At 46.7% G+C, this 18398-nt stretch overlaps 1 protein-coding gene across 7 annotated transcripts in view; it reads left to right on the top strand.

Annotated features, from left to right (window-relative positions):
* LOC146205877 (uncharacterized) overlaps nt 1-18398 on the top strand; it is a 153042-nt gene that overhangs the window by 122009 nt on the left and 12635 nt on the right. For 5 of the 7 annotated variants that reach the window (XR_014704270.1, XR_014704272.1, XR_014704271.1 and 2 more), the window contains 2 exons: nt 8681-8717; nt 9309-9548. Coding sequence is in view for 3 of the 7 variants with exons in the window: in XM_084590548.1 (XP_084446674.1) it covers nt 8681-8717; nt 9309-9357 (86 nt within the window). In the remaining 4 variants the exon portion in view is untranslated. Of the gene's footprint in view, nt 1-8680; nt 8718-9308; nt 9549-18398 lie in introns of those variants that run through there. The other 2 variants (XM_084590546.1, XM_084590547.1) reach the window with 1 other exon arrangement.

The following is an 18398-nucleotide window of genomic DNA, read 5'->3' on the forward strand; positions in this document are numbered from 1 at the left end:
ATTCTCTATGCCCCTTTCTCTTGAATTTGAATTTCTCAACTGTGAGTTATTACAGGCCTCTATCATAGAGCAGACGTACTGGCGTAGACGTATACAAGATTAGCGGACACCTCCTGAGCTGCGCAGTAGCACGGATGGGGCCACTGCGCATGCATCCTGTAAACCAGTATGTCTCCGTTATGCTAAAAGCCTCTATAGAGAGATTTGGTACAGCGGAGACGTACTAGCACAGACTTATACCGGTTTACCTGACGCCCGCTGCGGACGTGCAACGGCAGGGGAGGGGTGAGGTAGGGCCACTGCGCATGCGTAGAAGCCTTCTGGTAAACCGGCATGCGCCTGCGATAGTACGCCTCCGCTGCACTAAATTTCTCTATCAATACCTTTTTCGGTGCTCACTTAGAGGGACGTTGAGAGCAACTCCATGCAAACTTATAGTACCTATTTTATGTCTCTTTCGCGCTATGCTGATACTTTTCCAGCAGCAAGATTAATTCAGTGTTCAGAATATCACATTTAAAAACTTTCCCACCACTCGAGTCTAACTGTTGACGTCCACATTCAGAAGTGCTCCTTAATCTCCATTTTGAAGACAATAGAAGTGTACCATATAACCCACGTGAGAGAAGAAAAGAAGTCGCCGACGCAGAACGAAATCGGCCGATGGTGCTGACACCTGCATTTATTTGTTAGGCATTTTTCTACCTTATTAAAGCTGCGTTTTAATGAAGGTGACGTCTCTGTCAGTAGAATACGGTACAATGTCGATACAAGTCAACTTCAACTTGTATTCAGTGTTCCTTTAAAATATACTTGTTTCCTGGAGACACAGATGTCTGCTGGGTGCTCGCGGGACTGGAGCTGGTTAGGCGCTTTCTGCCTCTCCTAACATTTGTCTCCTTCTTTGTAGAAAAGTATGAGTAAATGAAATTAAATAAGCTGTCAAATTTTATGTCAAACTTTCCTTGAATCGTAAACTTCCTGTAGGTCAGGATGATTACCGAGTTTACCTTTCTTCTTCCGCCTCTGTCTCTACAGAACAAAAATATAAGCGCTATAGAAGCGAACTAACACTCAGATTCACAAAGGTGTTCTTGCGTCCTTGTTCACTGGCCACTTCTTGGCAGTGATATATCATGCCATAATAGCCTCAGTAGGACCCCAAATCCTTTTGTCTCGCTTTTTTTCTTTTTCTGCAGCAACTTGAAAAATACTGAAAACTGTAAAACTGTAAAACTGACGAAATTTGGCTGTTCAGATTTCTGAGCTCCGAAAAGATTCGCTCTTGCCCAAACTCAATCCTAAGCCTTGCTGTGGTATAGTGCCGTGGTTAGGGCGCTCGACTACTGTGCCTAAAGATGCGGGATCGAATCCTGGCAGCGGCGGCCTGTTTTCGAATTAGGCGAAAAGCAAGACGCCCGTGTGCTGTGCGATGTCAGGGCCCGTTAAAGAACCACAGGTTGTCGAAATTTTCGGAGCCCTCTACTACGGCATCTCGCATAGTCTGAGTCGCTTTCGGACGTTAAACCCTATAAACCAAACCAAACCAAACCAAACCAAATACAACCCTAAACTTCCCTGAAAGAAGGAAAATTTCCCTAATGGAAATCACTGATTCTTGATCGCCCAGCAGCGCAGCTGACGTATACAGTCCACTTGTCTGTCGCTGTCCAGCCAGTGCACAGGCCCATCACGGTACGTGCATCAGAAATCCTGTGATAGTGCGTTCGGGAAGTGCACGGTTGCCTAGCAATCACGTGCCCACCTTGCGCTCGATGAAGTAGGAAATGCTTTGTGAATGTACGGTCAGTTTCACGGGTATGTTCCGCGTCTTCCTTTACGTAGTATTTGTTCAACCACATGGACAGCATCCAGTCGTGGACTAGCCAGTTACGCACAAAGACACATGAATTAATGTGTGAATCTGGCCCCTGCACTCAAGATCGAAATGAAAGAGGTATCTGTCATAAAGTGAAGTCGATTATTAGATATCGCAGTTTTTGCCCGCTATCCCTATACCGCCCAGAGGCCATGCAATGACCAATCACACCGCACTTTTGCACAAGAGATGAGGTGGGATTATGGCCTCGGAAGTTTATTCGACGTAGCTTGTCTCTGCAGGAGGCGCCTGATATTATGAGACCACAACAGAGCGCGTGCACAAGTGTGCATTTGTCGCAAGAAGGTTTGTTTACATTTCCTTTATCTTACAAGGGTTTCTAAAACTGCTCCATTGAAGTGCTTGTTTTCGATGAGCGTGCATTCGCCTGTGGTGACCGATAACCCGCATGTTAGGACTAGTGCTACACGTGCGAATTCACCAGCACTCCAAGCGCTGGTTCCTAGCTAAATACACAATCTTATGTCAAGTGGCCGAAGGTGACTTGGGAGACGCATGCACCGCTCCTGGAGTTAGCGTTAACGACAGACACGCTACTCGAGTGCTATTTCTACTTTCTTTTTTTCACTACCTGAAGAGAGCCAAACCAAGCTCTTGAACTCGAAAGCACTCAAACCGGAAAGGAAGCACAACACTTATGCTATTGACTCACACCTGATTTCATGAAGGCTGACAGATCTGGACATGACATGAGGAGATGCTTCAGTTGTTTACTCGACGAAAACTGCTTCGAAAAAGGGAAAAACAAGTATTTGTAGCACTCAACAGGATCATCAGGTTCTTGGCTACCGTTATAAATACATTACTATGCCTAACTACTATGTACTGTTTCACCAAAGCTATGAAACTTCATTAAAGCAAAAGACGGCGTCAGTTAACCAGGATGTGATTTCACGGTCAATGCGCTGTACAGGAAGCGGCCCTTGATTTGCGTTTGAATCGTTGATTGAAGTTTTCGGCTGCTGTCAGCAGGCTTTCTGTTATTGGCATCCCCTTGATATTTTTGTTGTTGTTTTTTCATCGCACAGCCTTCATTATAACACTATAGAAATAGCTTTTCTTATATTTAACGCGATCGCGTTAAAGGTCCCGCTGCCAAGAAAATCCGGCTTTGAGAACAAAAAATCACGAGCATTGCGCGGGCGGGCGGTAGCTGGCATGCCCGGGCACCAGCTGCCACCTGCCAGTGACCTCCCGACTTAACGAGAACGCATGATACCATAAATTTAGCTTGGAAGAGCTGCCATCTCAGGTTGCTCATTTGAGGTGGGAAGGTGAAATAAGAACCAACCTTCCAGATGCTACTGAATGCTTAGTCAGGCACGCTACACCTATAGGCTACGCAGGCACCCTCGTACGGCTTAGTTAAAGCCACAATCACTTTTCAAGCTGCCACAATCACTTTTCAAGCTACAACTCTTTGTCCATTCGTGTGTTTCTGTTCTGTGCATATGACATTGTATTATCTAAGAAATATAGATAAAAAAAGACATACTTGATATATATCGAAACGTTACTACGCGCGCAGATGACAGCCTGGATTCCACTCACAGAAGTGTACTGTGAGTACTGTTAATTAAGCACTTTGTTTTATCTTGCAAAGAAATATTAGTTTGCACCCCTCTAGTTTCCTTTCAGTTGACATATACACAAGCTAAGATGAATTGGCCTGTTTGACGCGAAAAGAACCCATCAGTTCCTACGGGACAGCCAATAATTCGGAACATTTGATGGTTGTTAAGGACTTGTGACATCTTCACTTAATGCGCGAAAACGATATACATTTGGTGTCTGTGTCGTGTTTGGCAAGCATTAGCAAAGCCAGTGTTCCGCACAATGTTATCTACCCGCGATGTTCAGCACCTGAAAAAAAAAAAAAAAAATATGTTAACCGGGAACTTGGAAGTGGCGAAAAATGCGAAGCTTCTTTGCGCCTTTGCGGAACTTGACGATGTATTCTATATTTCTCTGCACGTAAAAAAAGAAAAGTAGAAAAAAAAGCTGCGCACCTGCCGACTCCGGGCTGGGCGCCAAACCCGCAAAAGCTTTCTCACGACATCCTCTATCCGTAGACTTATGAAGTCGCGAATAATGTGGCACACGAAATGCATTATTCACTGTTAATCAACACCCCTCAGTAACCGCCTGCTTATTTCAGCCCGTTTCCTTTGGTGATCAGCCGTATCCACAAAAGCATAAATCTTACACTCCAACCCGAACATGCTTCCAGGAGTTCGACGTGACTGCGTCGGAACACCTGGCACACGAACCAAGCAGGCGAATGAACAGCCGGGCTCTGTCGAAAGTATGTGTGCCGTAGTTATTAATATTTACAGGCGCAGTGACCTTAAGTGCAGTGCAACACCAGGAGGCTGCAAGTGACACGCGTGCCTCCTACAGCAGCGGCGGCGGCGAGCGCTAGCAAACACGTGCGACCCAGGGCGCGCGCTCCGAGCTCTCGCAACTGAAGCCGGAAGAGCCGGCCGCTGCAAACAGCCGCGGCTATTTTCTTGGGAACTGCGGCCCAGTCATTAATCAGTCTCGTGTATAATGGAGGCTGCTGGCGGCAGACTTCTTCGCGGCCAGAAAACAACGAGGCAAAGAAGCAGCCACGACGCCCATGAGGAAAGCGAACGGGGCGCTAAAAGGTCGTGCACCTCTTTTGGCACCCGCGGCCTCTAATCCGTCTTAATCCGGAAGGACACGTGATTAATGACCAAAACGGGCGATCTGCTCGCTGGGACGGCCGGTCGCCCGCGGGCTCCCGTTCCGAGCGCGCACCTGCGCGAGGACAGACCGGCGCCGGCACGCCAGGTCGGCGGCGTGTCCCACATAACTCAAACAGAGCCAACCTCCAGTCAAAGTTGGCCCAAATGTACCAGCACGCGTGCAAGGACGAAGCGTTCTTGAAATGCCTTTTCTTTATATATCTCGAAATGAACAATATCAGATTTCGCCAGCTTTGTTGACAGTGATAATTTTACAGCGCGCATCATGAAGCCGGACGCAGTTTCATTCCGTTGACTTCGTCAGTTTTTGCTGTTTTCTTCTACGTCCGCGTGCATACAGCTCACCTAGCGGAGAAACAGCAACTTTCAAGCGTTTATGTTTTTGTTGCAGGAGGGCAAGTGCCGCCCTTGAATTTCTTCTTCTGTTCAATGCTTCGTATGAAATGAGCTGACGTTAATCGTGTTCACAACTGCAGAGTTCAAAAAATAACCGTCACTGCTTCAATTCGATTTGACGGAGTATCAGGTTCTCATTGAACCTTACTTCCACCAATGATGCTTGTATATAATATTACTATGATAGCTCACTGCGGTAAGCAAACAAATACAAAAGTAAAATTTGACTAATCCACCGTTTGCATTACTACTTGCATGCTTACCTGTTGGCACGCTCGTTTTAAACACAGTTGCAGGCCACGCACTCACCATGCATGCAGCTTTGGCGGACATAATGAATAGCTGCTCTTCTGCAAACGCTTTCTGTCAGGTATTTTTTTTTTTTTTCGTTTAAGGGGGGGGGGGGGGGGAGGTATAGCTACAGGGCTATATAAGACTGTTCTTAACGTATGCGCGCAGTTTAAAGTTGACGCGGTCGGTGATTTCTTTTTCATTCTAAATACAAATCGTAAAGAAGCGCACATGACGTGGGGGGTGCTATTCTGCGCTGCGCTGTAGATGCTCGCTGCATTGTAGCAATTGTCGTTAAAGAGCCCACCAGAGCCAGCTCCTGTGTACGAGGGAGCACGTGCAGCTCTGTTCGCATCCGCTGGCCGTGTGCTATCTACGCATAAATGAAATGAGGTACCATGCAAAGGGGAGGCCAACCGAAACAAAGCAACATCTCCTGTCTGCACTTCATCTCAGTCGAGTTAGTTGTTGGGCTAGTTGGTATTCACGACTTAAGCTCATAGAAGGAGGAACGGAGAGGTTTTCGTCCTTCTCTTCGTTCCTCTTTTATTCGGCGTGTGCCGTTGCGCTGACAACTATAAGTACTTCTCAGTCGCGTTTTACAAACAAACCTAATTATAACTGCCTCTGTCCCACGCTGCTCGCACTTCACCATTAAGCTGAGAGGAAACTTTTTCAAGGACAACCTCGATTGAGTGACGTGCACTGTCCATGCCAACGATCCGCGACCACTGCCCATGTTATCTACGGGTGCGAACATGAAAATCATTCTCAAAGCTTCGTGGAAAACAGCTGATGGAACTTCCCAGGGATATTTGCCTGGCTTCGTGCCGTGACAGGGTGCTCTACAACCCAACGCCTTCCATCCACGGACAGAGCTATCGGAGCTTGTATATATAGTGTCTGAGCAAAGTCACGGCAGCAGATGTCATTCAACATGTGCATAGACATCAGTGGCTAAGTGGAGACATACGCCCGTAACGCTGCACAGCAAATGTGCTGTTAAATAGAAGGCAGACTGAGCAACAGTAACAGGTACTGTGCACCTGCCGTGTGCAGTATATCCCTGAAACAAATGCCGAAGCGCGCTTGTTGTCCTAGTGCTACAAAGGCCCAGTACCTCACCTGTTCGGAAACTATCATGGCTACTCGGTTCAGTATCCGTCACGTTGACCACACCTTCAACGTAAAGGTGGCAAAAGGCATGATCGTAACGCAGTTAAGGAAGAGGTTCAGCGCAGGATTAAAAGAAAAAAAAGAACTTCAGTTTACGGCAGAATAATATGCGGCTGCCTGAGCTCCAAAACAAAAGAATTTCACTGTAGCCGCTAGGCCCCGTACTGCTATCAATAAACTGCTCCTTGCAGCCAACAAGCGTGCCCGTTTCCTGCCACTTGATGGAAGCGCGTCAGTGCCATAGAAAGCATCACCATTCACGACGCAGTTGCTGAACGCGCCGAGTGACGTCGTTGAACGCAGACCGTCGCGCCGCGTTGTCCGCGAGCGTCTGTCCTTCCCCTCGCTGCGGCACGCGATCCCGCACCCCGCGGTGCAGCTGTGACCGCGTGGCGGAAGGACGCAGCGGTGGGCCTCACGTCGGGGCTCGTATTTGGGCCAGAAAGGGCTCGGCCAAGCGCGAAATATGGGGCTCAATTCGATCAATTACCTGGCCTGCCCACAAATTGCTCTGATTCGCCTGGGATAATACAATTAAGGGACGCCGAGGGCGGGGACCCGAGCCTCGGGTCCAAAAACAGAAGGCCTCGTAATTTCCGGTGGCTGCCTGCGCCGCTGCCCTCCTCTTCGTCGACCCCTTTGTGTTTGGGCGCCAGCAGCCGTAGTAAGGAGCAAGAGAGGCGGGGGTACAAGCAGAGACAAAAACTCTCGTGCGTCTCTCCCCCAAGACGTCTAGCTCTCGCGTCATCGCCGAGTGCATGAGCCGCGCGGTGTACCGTGAGAAATTGCGTCCGTCTTCACGAATGATCGTAGATGCGCGCGGCGACCGCGCCGATATTTTCTTCGAATGTGGCTGTCAGTCAATTTTAACTTGGAATACGCGAGGACACAATCGTGGGCTGCAAAGTGCGCTTCGGCCTTTCGCAAAGACTCTTTTGCTGCTTCTATCCGGCGCGCTTGAAAGTAAATAGTTTAGTGAGAAGCTCAATTTCTATTTCTTATCGCTTTTTTTTTTTTTGGCCCTGGAGACGTCCGGAGTTTGAAAAAAAAAAAAAAGGACGAGTTATTTTGCATTACATGCAAAATGTGGCAGCAATCGAATTAAAAGTATGCAACCAAATAATCCTGCTATTTCAGCCAGTGCACCGCAACATTTTTTTTCTCCCTACTGTAGGAGAAGGCAGGAAAGAGCGCACTGCAGCCATGAGATTCTCATAATTAGAATTTTCTGTTCCTTCTCACTGACTGCCCACAACACAAAAGAGTAGGGGAACTGCGCTGACCGTCGCTTTTCGTATGTGGCATGTTTTTGAACTCTCCTCTGTTCAAGAAAATCTGCAACATATGTGTCTTTTATGAGGAGGAAACAACTGCAAAGGCCCATTACAACAAGTTCGATCTCCACCCTCGGAAAACCTGCGAACTGTTTGCAACATCTGAAGATAGCAAACACGCTACCAATTTTTTATATTGCTAAGGTATTTTTCAAAGAAAATCAAAAACTGAGACTACATATACAAGCTGCCTGTCCATCCACACAGAGAGTTCAATGTACACGTAAAAAAGTGAAAACTAAAAAAAGTGAGACTTGCTACTGCAAACCTGGAGCGAAGACCAAATAAAAGCTCGCACATGAGTGTCAATATCGACATAGGAACATTGTTTTTATCTTGTGTAAGCTTCTAAGACCTGCACTATTCGACCTGGTTTGAGACAGATAGATAGATAGATAGAGAGAGAGGGGGGGGGGGGGGGGGATGTATACCTTTTTTGCTTTTGTCCTTCGGACTTTTTACGACGATATAAAGTTGAAGGCAGAATGCAACGACTCCCGTGCGCTGTGCGATTTCAGTGCATTTTAGAGAACTTCGAATGGTCGAAATTAATCCAGAGCCCTCCACTGCGGCGTCCCTCATATCCCCCGCGCGGCTGGGGGATCCTAAACCTATCATGCCCTAGACAAACCGGCTTTTATTTTACGTCGACCTATAGATAGATATGGTCACATTCACTGCGACAACGCCTGTTAGCATGTGACCTCGAAATTCCTGAGACACTGCAAAAGTAATGCGGTATTTGAAGTGCAGCTTCAGATTCACTCAACCATCCACTCTGTCGCACTTGTGTATCCGTGTACGTTCAATAGAATTGAAAAAATAAAAACCCTTCAAGGCCTTTCTCTTTTCAGAGACTGACCCAGGAGAAGAAAACGAGCTTGGTCCAAAGTAAGTACCGCCGACTGCACCGACTGTGGACGGCGCCGCCTGTATAGGATCGCTGTTTCCGGATAAGAATACAGCACCTCTCACGCTGATTCTTCTAACGGCATTTTCATTTGTCAACTTTCGCGTGACTAGCATTCTTCTACAAACAGGTGCTATAACATTAAACAGAGCATGGCAATTATTTGGAGTTGTTTTGCATCCCTTTCTTTCCCCCGTAGCCTATATTGTGTATATCTCGACAGCATATATAGCAAAAAAAAAAAAAAGACATGACGCATAGTGTTTTTTTCCTTCAGCCAGGAATACGCCGTAGTTCTGCAAACACTGGCTATAAGCTGTTGATTCGTTGATAATCAAGCCACAATCAAACGCCGCGATAACATTTAGAAACAAATTAACGGCGAGCCTGCCCTGCGTTCTCTTTTTCGTCATACGCGTAGAGCTTGACTAGTGTATACGTAAGCATGCAAAATCGTCAGAGCTTCCTCTGCTAAGGTCTCACCAGCAGCTCCAACACGCAAGACCTTACAAAGAAAATTTAACGGCAGCACCATATCAACCGGAATTTTTATGGGCCATTCTTTATTGCAGGAAAAGCTGCGTGTCAGCTTCCACCATTCGGAAACTGCCGAAAAACTGACGGAACCGTACGTTGAATACATTACGACTTTGGGGCGGTGCGCCCTTACCTACAAACCAGGGTAACTGAAGACCGACGAGACAAATGCTTCGGAGGGACGCAGTGATTGGCTGCACGTACTTCGCAGCACTAATCTTGATTGGGCTTGTGGTAAATAAAGGCGGTGCTCCCACTGGTTGTTATCGACGTCGCAGCCAACCGTACTTGGTTTATCGGAGTTGTAGCTCGGCTCGCAGTCGCAGGCAGGCGGCGGCGCCTGTCTCTGGTTTTCCCTCGACGACCCCTAACAAGGAACGGCGGTGTCGCAGTGTAGACTCTCAAAGTGAAGTGGGCACTCGTGCTTTGCTCCGGCAAAAGTGTCGACGCGACAGGTGCAACCACCTTTTTGGCGGTCGCTGTAAACACAACGCCCCCGCAGCCGCATTCCCTTTCACGATGGTCAGGGGCGCTTATCGGCTAAAGGCCCCAGCACCTTGACTGCACGTGGTGCAACAAGGAGGTGGTCGGGCGGTGGCCATCAAAGCTGTACCGGAAAACATTCTTATCGTGCTCTCTTATCGTCCGACCCGGCCCATCGTCACCCCACTTGGAGCGCCGTGGCATGTTTCTGCGGTTACCGGTAGCAACAAGGTTGCTTCCAAATTGGCAGCCACGTCGTTTTCTCGTCTTCCCGCCGTTGCGTACCGCCACTGTCGAGCTTGTCCGCTATTCATTGTGGAATGCGTTGTTTGTCAGGCAGTGCTCTTTTAAAGTATCTTCACAGACTACACCGCGTTCGTACAGGTCGGTGCGTTAGATAACGACCATGCGGCGTAAACCAAAGTAACGTCGTCTGTCGCAGCTGAAGTGACGCTAGAGAAGCGGAAACCGTCGCCCGTACATCCGCACACCATCTCCAGAACAACACATTTTGTACTCTATATTAACTGCGTTGAGTCGTATGAGAAAACTAGTCCGGGCTCCCGCCCTAGTGTTTGAAACGATTCGACGCTTTCTGACTCCATAATTAGCACGACTGAACACTCAGGGCTTCCATGCAGTTCGTAACATGTGTGTGCGTGTGTTTTTTTTTTAATGCATGACACCGCAAACATTCCTGTTTTTTTTTTCTCCCACTCTCTTTTCGGGACATGGTACTTTTAAACATCCATTGCTGCGAATGTACAACAAAGCAATTACACTCCACGTAGTCCTCTCTATGTCGAGTTGTAGCCCATGCCACAAAATGAGGTGGCTTCTTCCACTAGAATATATAATATACGGAGTGCCAGATAAATGTAACCAAGGTTTTAATATCTGCGGTGGTTCCCAGCCAAGTGAAACCATTCAGAGCTGTTCAGAGTCGCTTATGCTAACCTGCGCTATTTTTGTTCACCACAGTTAATTAATCATTAAAGACTAATTAGCTATTTTAATTGGTGAATCTTTTGCATAAACATTTAAACTTAAACTTCTTTAATACTTGTTTTTGTTAAACTTGTCAGCTTTTGCACTAACACTTATCAATGCAAAAGTTGTAGACCGCCTCAAAAAACGGCCAGGTACGTTGTTCACATTACCGTACGACTTACTCATCTCTATTTATAAGCCTTCAAAAAATGTCGTGACCTGACCGGCTGTTATTTTAAATAATTAGCCAAGTGCGTGCAACCAGCTTCATCGGAGAGAGCACTGCAGAGAAAATCAAATTTTGTTATCTGGGACGCTTCTTGGGCTTTAAAGTGGCGCCGCTAAAAATATTATTATTGCGCAGGTGTCATTTTCGGCAGGTAAAAAATTGATTTATGTAAATTCTGTCCTGATGAAAACAATGCAGCTAGGCGTTTTTCGAGCAGATCCAAAATTTGGCATTGACACTTTTCTCATACAATAATTAAAAATGACTAATTAGTTTTTGCTAATTAAGTAACACTGTTGAACTAAATATACTGCAGATTAGCATAGGCGGAACTGAACAGCTCTTAATTAGTCTGACTGGGCTAGGGCTTACCTTATATTTAAAACCTTGGCTGCATTAAACTGGGATGCCTTGATATGTCTTGATGATATATGTGCCTTGATGATATGCGTGCGTGCGTGCGTGCGTGCGTGCGTGCGTGTGTGTGTGTGTGTGTGTGTGTGTGTGTGTGTGTGTGTGTGTGTGTGTGTGTGTGTGTGTGTGTGTGTGTGTGTGTGTGTGTGTGTGTGTGTGTGTGTGTGTGTGTGTGTGTGTGTGTGTGTGTGTGTGTGTGTGTGTGTGTGTGTGTGTGTGTGTGTGTGTGTGTGTGTGTGTGTGTGTGTGTGTGTGTGTGTGTGTGTGTGTGTGTGTGTGTGTGTGTGTGTGTGTGTGTGTGTGTGTGTGTGTGTGTGTGTGTGTGTGTGTGTGTGTGTGTGTGTGTGTGTGTGTGTGTGTGTGTGTGTGTGTGTGTGTGTGTGTGTGTGTGTGTGTGTGTGTGTGTGTGTGTTGTCAAAATTAAACACAGCTTTATAAACATGTTCAAGCCCAGCATATCATAAGAAACGTCCTTCTGAATTGCGAGACAACTTTGCTCGTTACAAGCTATGACGCTGTGACTAGCCTTGCCGGTCATTTCACGGAAGTCAGAAATGGATGGTTGTGCTGGCTACTGAATATATCGAACGATTCTAGAGTTTTTACGTTCTTTTTTTCCTACGCGGGATCATGTGGTAGTGCCAGGATGTGGCATATATGAGTGTGTGTGACTCACTCCCATCCTCATATGCCACAGTGCGCTGGTATCCACCGCCATTAACTGCCAGTAGAAATCCGTTCATCAAGCGCAGCTCATATTTTAATAGAAAGCACTCCAAAATGTCTTCCCATTCTCCGAGGCGAAGTCCCAGAGAAAGTTTTGCAGTAGGTAAAGCGGTGCGCCATATATATATATATATGGGTTTATTTACCCGAAAGGCAGAGAGGTTGACCGAAATAATTAAAATCTGGCCTGTTACTCCGCACTACGGAAGAGGGTCATGACAGGTTATGATGTGGGGAATTTGCGTTGCAAGCGCGAATCAAGTCTCGTGTCGCACAAAAAACGGCAGAGACCGCACTGCCTGGACACCCTTCCCCTTGTCCTGCCAAGCGCCCAGCAGCAACCCTTCCGACAAAGGCCTCTTTTCCAAACGCTTCAAGGAAGCTGCTAGCACTTTTCGTTCGCGCACAGACACTGGGCACACCAATAATATATGGTCCCCAGACTCTGTGATACCACAAGTTGAACATCCCGGGGAGTCCGCCTGTCCAATTAAATGCAAGTATCTGCGCGAGATTGGCGGTAGGGAAAAACAGTCAGACGTTCCACCAGTGACGAAGGACGAGGTCAAGAAAGCACTAGAAACTATGAAAAGGGGGAAATCAGCTGGAGAGGATCAGATAACTACAGATTTGCTGAAGGACGGGGGGGATATCGTGCTAGAAAAACTGGCCACCCTGTATACGCAGTGCCTGGTGTCATCGACGGTACCGGAACCATGGAAGAATGCAAGCATTATCCTCATTCACAAGAAAGGGGACTCTAAGGACCTTAAAAATTACAGACCAATCAGCTTACTGTCTGTTACGTATAAGGTATTTACTAAGGTAATCGCTAATAGAATCAGTACAACCTTAGACTGCAATCAAGCAAAGGATCAAGCAGGGTTTCGGAAACGGTACTCTACTATCGATCATATCCATACCATCAATCAGGTGATAGAAAAATGCTCGGAATATAACCAGCCCTTATACATAGCTTTCATTGATTACGAAAAAGCATTTGACTCAGTTGAAACCTCGGCGGTGATGCAGGCATTGCGAAATCAGGGGGTAGACGAGCCGTACGTGAAAGTGCTGGAAGATATATATAGTGGCTGCACAGCAACCATAGTTCTGCATAAAGAAAGTAACAAAATTCCCATAAAGAAAGGTGTTAGGCAAGGAGACACGATCTCCCCAAGGAAGTATTCAGAGACTTGGAATGGGAGCAGTTAGGGATAAGGGTAGATAGAGAATACCTCAGTCATCTGCGATTTGCTGATGACATTGCCTTGCTAAGCAACTCGGGGGATAAACTGCAAATAATGATTGATGACCTAGACAGAAAAAGTAGAAAGGTGGCTTGAAAATCAATATGCAGAAGACTAAGGTAATGTTAAACAGCCTCGGGAAGGAACAGCAGTTTACATTAGGTAGCGAAATACTGGAAGTAGTAGGCGAATATGTCTACTTAGGACAGGTAGTAACCGCAGATCCAGACCATGAAAAGGAAATAACAAGAAGAATAAGATTGGGATGGAGCGCATTTGGCAAGCACTCGCAGATTATGACTAGCAGCTTACCGGTATCGCTCAAGAGGAAAGTATACAACAGTTGCGTCTTGCCTGTACTCACCTATGGGGCTGAAACGTGGAGGCTAACCAAGAGAGTTCTACTTAAGTTGAGGACAACCCGGAGGGCTATGGAACGAAAAATGGTAGGGGTAACATTAAGAGATAGGAAGCGTGCAGATTGGGTCAGAGAAATAACTCAAGTTACCGACATTCTAGTGGAAATTAAGAAGAAGAAATGGACATGGGCAGGACATGTAGTGCGAAGAGAGGATAACCGATGGTCGCTGAGGGTAACAAACTGGATTCCAAGGGAAGGAAAGCGTAGCAGGGGGCGGCAGAAAGTTAGGTGGGCGGATGAGATTAAGAAGTTCGCAGGGGTCAAGTGGATGCAGCTAGCACAGAACCTGGTTAAGTGGAGAAATATGGGAGAGGCCTTCGCCCTGCAGTGGGTATAATCAGGCTGATGATGATGATGATCTGCGCATGAAAGCCACATTTAAACGAAGTTTATGTAGCAGACATGAATGATGACGCAGAATTTCACGCGGAACATAAAATGTCAGTGGTCGATCGAGCCTTCTTAGATGAATGCGTCGGGCGCTGGCTAGATTGCACAGGTGCACCTCGAGCAAAGGCACAATTGAAGAAGTACATGCTCATCCAATATTGATATATTCGTCACACGAGCCAATTGGTGTGTATTTACGAGCACTTACACGACACCGTTATCACCAACCGAGGAAGATTCTGGATGAGCGGCCGAACTGCAGTTTTGCATGTGCACTCCGCTGCCATCAATCGCGAGTACCAACAAGCTATGTCCTCCCATATCATCCCGCCCAACCACCATGGGTGATGGATAAACCTTCGGTGCGCCTAGATGTTCCCGGGATACTAAAGAATTCAATGGTGCTACTCAGTGGACTCAAACAACTTACTCTGGCGCACATCTGGTCTGAATATCATAACTATATTCACGTATACAATAACGGATCTGTGCCAGCACGGGCATCCGCTGCAGCTGTAGTCCCACCCGGTCAGAAAACGACTCTTCATTTACTTTTGGGGCATAGGCTTCTACGTCAACCGAAGCTAAACTTGTTGCACTATGGGAATCTATTCGCTACGTATATGTGGGGAACCACATCAAGAATGGTGTATATTCACGAACTCAACGACTGCATTGCAAATTTTGGAAAATTTCTTACGCTACACAACATCATGTAGCTCCTTATATCTGCCCGACTGCCAGCCCACAGGATAATGTTTCAATAGATCCCTGGCCACTGCGGACTCCATGGAAATGAACAGGCCGATACTGAAGCAAAACGTTCCCTTAGCGGTGGCCTCCAAACAGCTGTGCCTTTTTCAAGAGCGGATACAACGCGTCCCCTTACAAACTGTATGAAGAATGCTACGGCAGCGTACTGGGCGGCGCGCCAAAGTGACGCAGTACCGAATTCGAATCAGCCACCGCCTGTGTCCCCCACAAAGCACAAACCGCATCATCATAATCATCATCAGCAGCAGTAGCAGCAGCATCGATCCTGCCAGGTCTGATCCCTCACTCGATACATGGAATGAAGGCCAGTGACGACCCGGACACCCAAACCCGAGCCGTGGCGTGAGCCTCTGTCGCCCGAAATTGTCCTAATCTCTGATGCGGATGTAAGTAAAAACGTCTCCGGAAAAAAGGGCCCCGAAAGAAAAGGCCCGTGGAAAAGTGGCCACTAGGAAAAAAGCGCCCCCAAGGCAAAAATGCGACCTGAGCATAATTTCTTCTGGAATTCACATCGCAACAAATGCACATTTTATTCCATTCTTTCTTGTAGGAATGTATTCCTCATTTGGGACCTGGATCCTCTGGGCGCCTGACTAGTTACACGAAGTGTTAAAAAGCATGGTGAAAGAGTTATCTGACTATTTATGCTCTGCGTGGTTCCGAGCTCTGCAGCTCGTTCTAATCAGCTCCGTAATATTACCCGCTGAGAAAAGTGCAAGCGACTGGAAGCGTGGTAGTCCAGAACAGAATGCTTCTCTAGAACTACCTCGAAGACCTTCCAGTGGCAAGGTGATGGTGTAAAATCCTTGCTTTGATGATGGCGTAAAATCCTTGCTGCACATCCGGTGGTGATGGAGATGATGAATTGGGGAAGGCAGGCTATGGCTTAACCGGTCATTGACCATTGTTCCCTAACGCATCACTCCAAGCTTCCGGTCCAAAAAAGCCGGTGGTCAGCTCGCATTTTCCCCACAAATAAGGCGAAGACGAGGCGCTGTCACTGTGTTACCACTACCATCTTTTTTAAGGCGAAAGCCTTTAATGTCTCATGCTGTCGTGGACAAAATGTGTCCCGCTTTTGCGGCGGCTCTGATTGGCCGAGGCCGGATGACGTCATAGTGGTTTCGACCATTCACAGAGCACCACCACAGCATGCGTGAATGCGCGCCTTATATGGCCGTATGACAATCAATGATCAATTACTAATTGGTGACTAATTAATAGCTAATTGATTATTAATAATCCAATCCATTGTTTGGGCTAATTAGTTACTAATTAAGTGAATATATAATTACACACTTAATGGTTATTTAATTATTAATTAATTTCTAATTAGCGCAGTTGCGTAGCAGAATGCGGCACTCAGGCTTTCGCCTTTCACCACTTCAGTCACTAAAGTCCCTCGTAATTTGTTTTAAAGGTGAAAGCCTTTAAGCGCTCATACTCGCGGTGGCCATCCGTCCGCAAAGGCTAGAAGAACAACAACAACAGGAAGAAGTCGTGGGAGGCGGTAGCTGGCAGCTGACATGGCCGAGCCCTAACTGGACGTAGGGCTTCCTGACATTACGTTTGGCAGGAGCTGCCAACTGGGGTCTCTCCTTTCATATTGTCAAGTGCTTCGGGGTGATATCACAATCAGCCTGCCAAAACCCTTGCATTCACGTTATCCCTAGGCCACACAGGCACGTTCATACGACTCTGTTAAAGCGGGTTTTATATGTTGGCTGATAGCTTACGCTATAGCGTCATCACGAAGGTGCGAGTGAAAACAGAGAGAAAGGGTACCATATAGTGGAGGGCTTCGGACCACCGCGCGATAGAGGATTTCGCCTCATCGCAGTTTAGCGATCCGAAGTTCCCCCAAGAATTCTTTTGTTTAGACTGCCCCGCATCAGTCCACACTGAATCCTGACCAATCCCTTTTCGTGGGTGTGTGCCATTTATTAAGGTAGAAGTTCGATGTTCGGTCACTTACAAGTCGACAGGTGAAAGCGCTGTAACATACATCATAGTAGCTCGCCACGGGAAACGTGGTCCCCGCTTGGGGACACTTTTTTCCTACATCGCAAATAGGGACCTTTTTTTCCAGGGACGTTTCTTCCGGGGCCATTTACTCTGGGGACATTTTTTCCGGGGACGTCTTTACCGGAACCCTTTGGACGCATAAGCTGACCGATTCCCCCGCATTTTCTTTCCCCGATAAAGTTGAACTTGACTGCACCCACTGTAGGGCCAACACCTGTCTTATATATCTCCAAGTAACCTAGTCCTATGCCAGCTACTACCACCGTATCCCAGCAAACTTCCTCATCTCGTCCGTCAACTTATCTTTTTTTTTTAACGCCCCTGCTCTGCACATGCTTATCTCTTCTTGATTTCGGCGAGAATATCATTAACTCGCATTTGTTTCCACTCTGCTCTCTTCCTGTCTCTTATCAGTACACCTGTAATTTTCCTCTCTATTGTTTGCTACATTGTACTCAATTTAGGCTTAATTCTTTTACGCGAATCGTTTACAGCTAGTTTGGTCGAAAAGCTGTCGGCGTAGTGTTAGTAGTAGTCAAAATCCTGATTGGTCGACCAGGTTATGACGTCACAACCATTTGACTTCGTGTGGGAATTTCTAACACCCCACATTAAAAAAGAAGCAATATAACCAATTGGGGAATGGTCCAAATGAAGCCGAAATTGGCGAAGAGGTTCCTCTAATTGAGGTATTTCACAAAATGGAAGTATTGCAATGAAATAACTCTATGGCCATTTGAGTTCGAACCAGGGCCCTCGGCATGCCTGACGGTCAGGCAACGCATATACCACGAAGGGTGGTTGGTACCAAGCGTGTTAGAGGGGCACCTAGTGAATTCGTTGTAGTGCGTATGACTTACTAACGTCTGTTTGGAATGTGTGCTGATATTACAGTAATAACAATTTCAAAATTAAAATTATTCAAACAAGAATTTTTTTTTTAATTCACGCAACGAAAAGGCGGTGCTAAAAGCGCTTTGCGTCTGCCCTTAAGGCAAAGCTTAAGCGTCCCCTTATATTTTTTTATATAATACGCTTTCACTCCTTAGGCGAGTACCGGTAAGATAAGGCTGTTGTGTGCTGTCTACGAAGGTTAATGACCTATACAGGCAAAGCAGAACGGTAGGTTAAATAATTAACATGCAGAATACTATAGGGTACACGTTCAACGGCCTCGGAAGTGAACAGCAGTTTGCATTAGCCAGCGAGGTGTAGGAAGTAGTAAGGGAATACGCCTACTTAACAGGTAATGACCGCAGGTTCTATGATGACGAAAGTGCCTTAGAGGAATATGACTGTATTTGAGAGCATTTGGCCAGTAATCTAAGATCATGAATGGTAGTTTACCAGCATCCCTCAAGAGGAAAATAGATGACACCTTTATCATACCGGTACTCACCTATGAGGCAGAAAGGTGGAGGCT

The sequence above is a fragment of the Amblyomma maculatum genome, chromosome 1 (assembly GCF_055883805.1).
Source record: "Amblyomma maculatum isolate TAMU_Amacu chromosome 1, ASM5588380v1, whole genome shotgun sequence".
NCBI lineage: Eukaryota > Metazoa > Arthropoda > Arachnida > Ixodida > Ixodidae > Amblyomma > Amblyomma maculatum.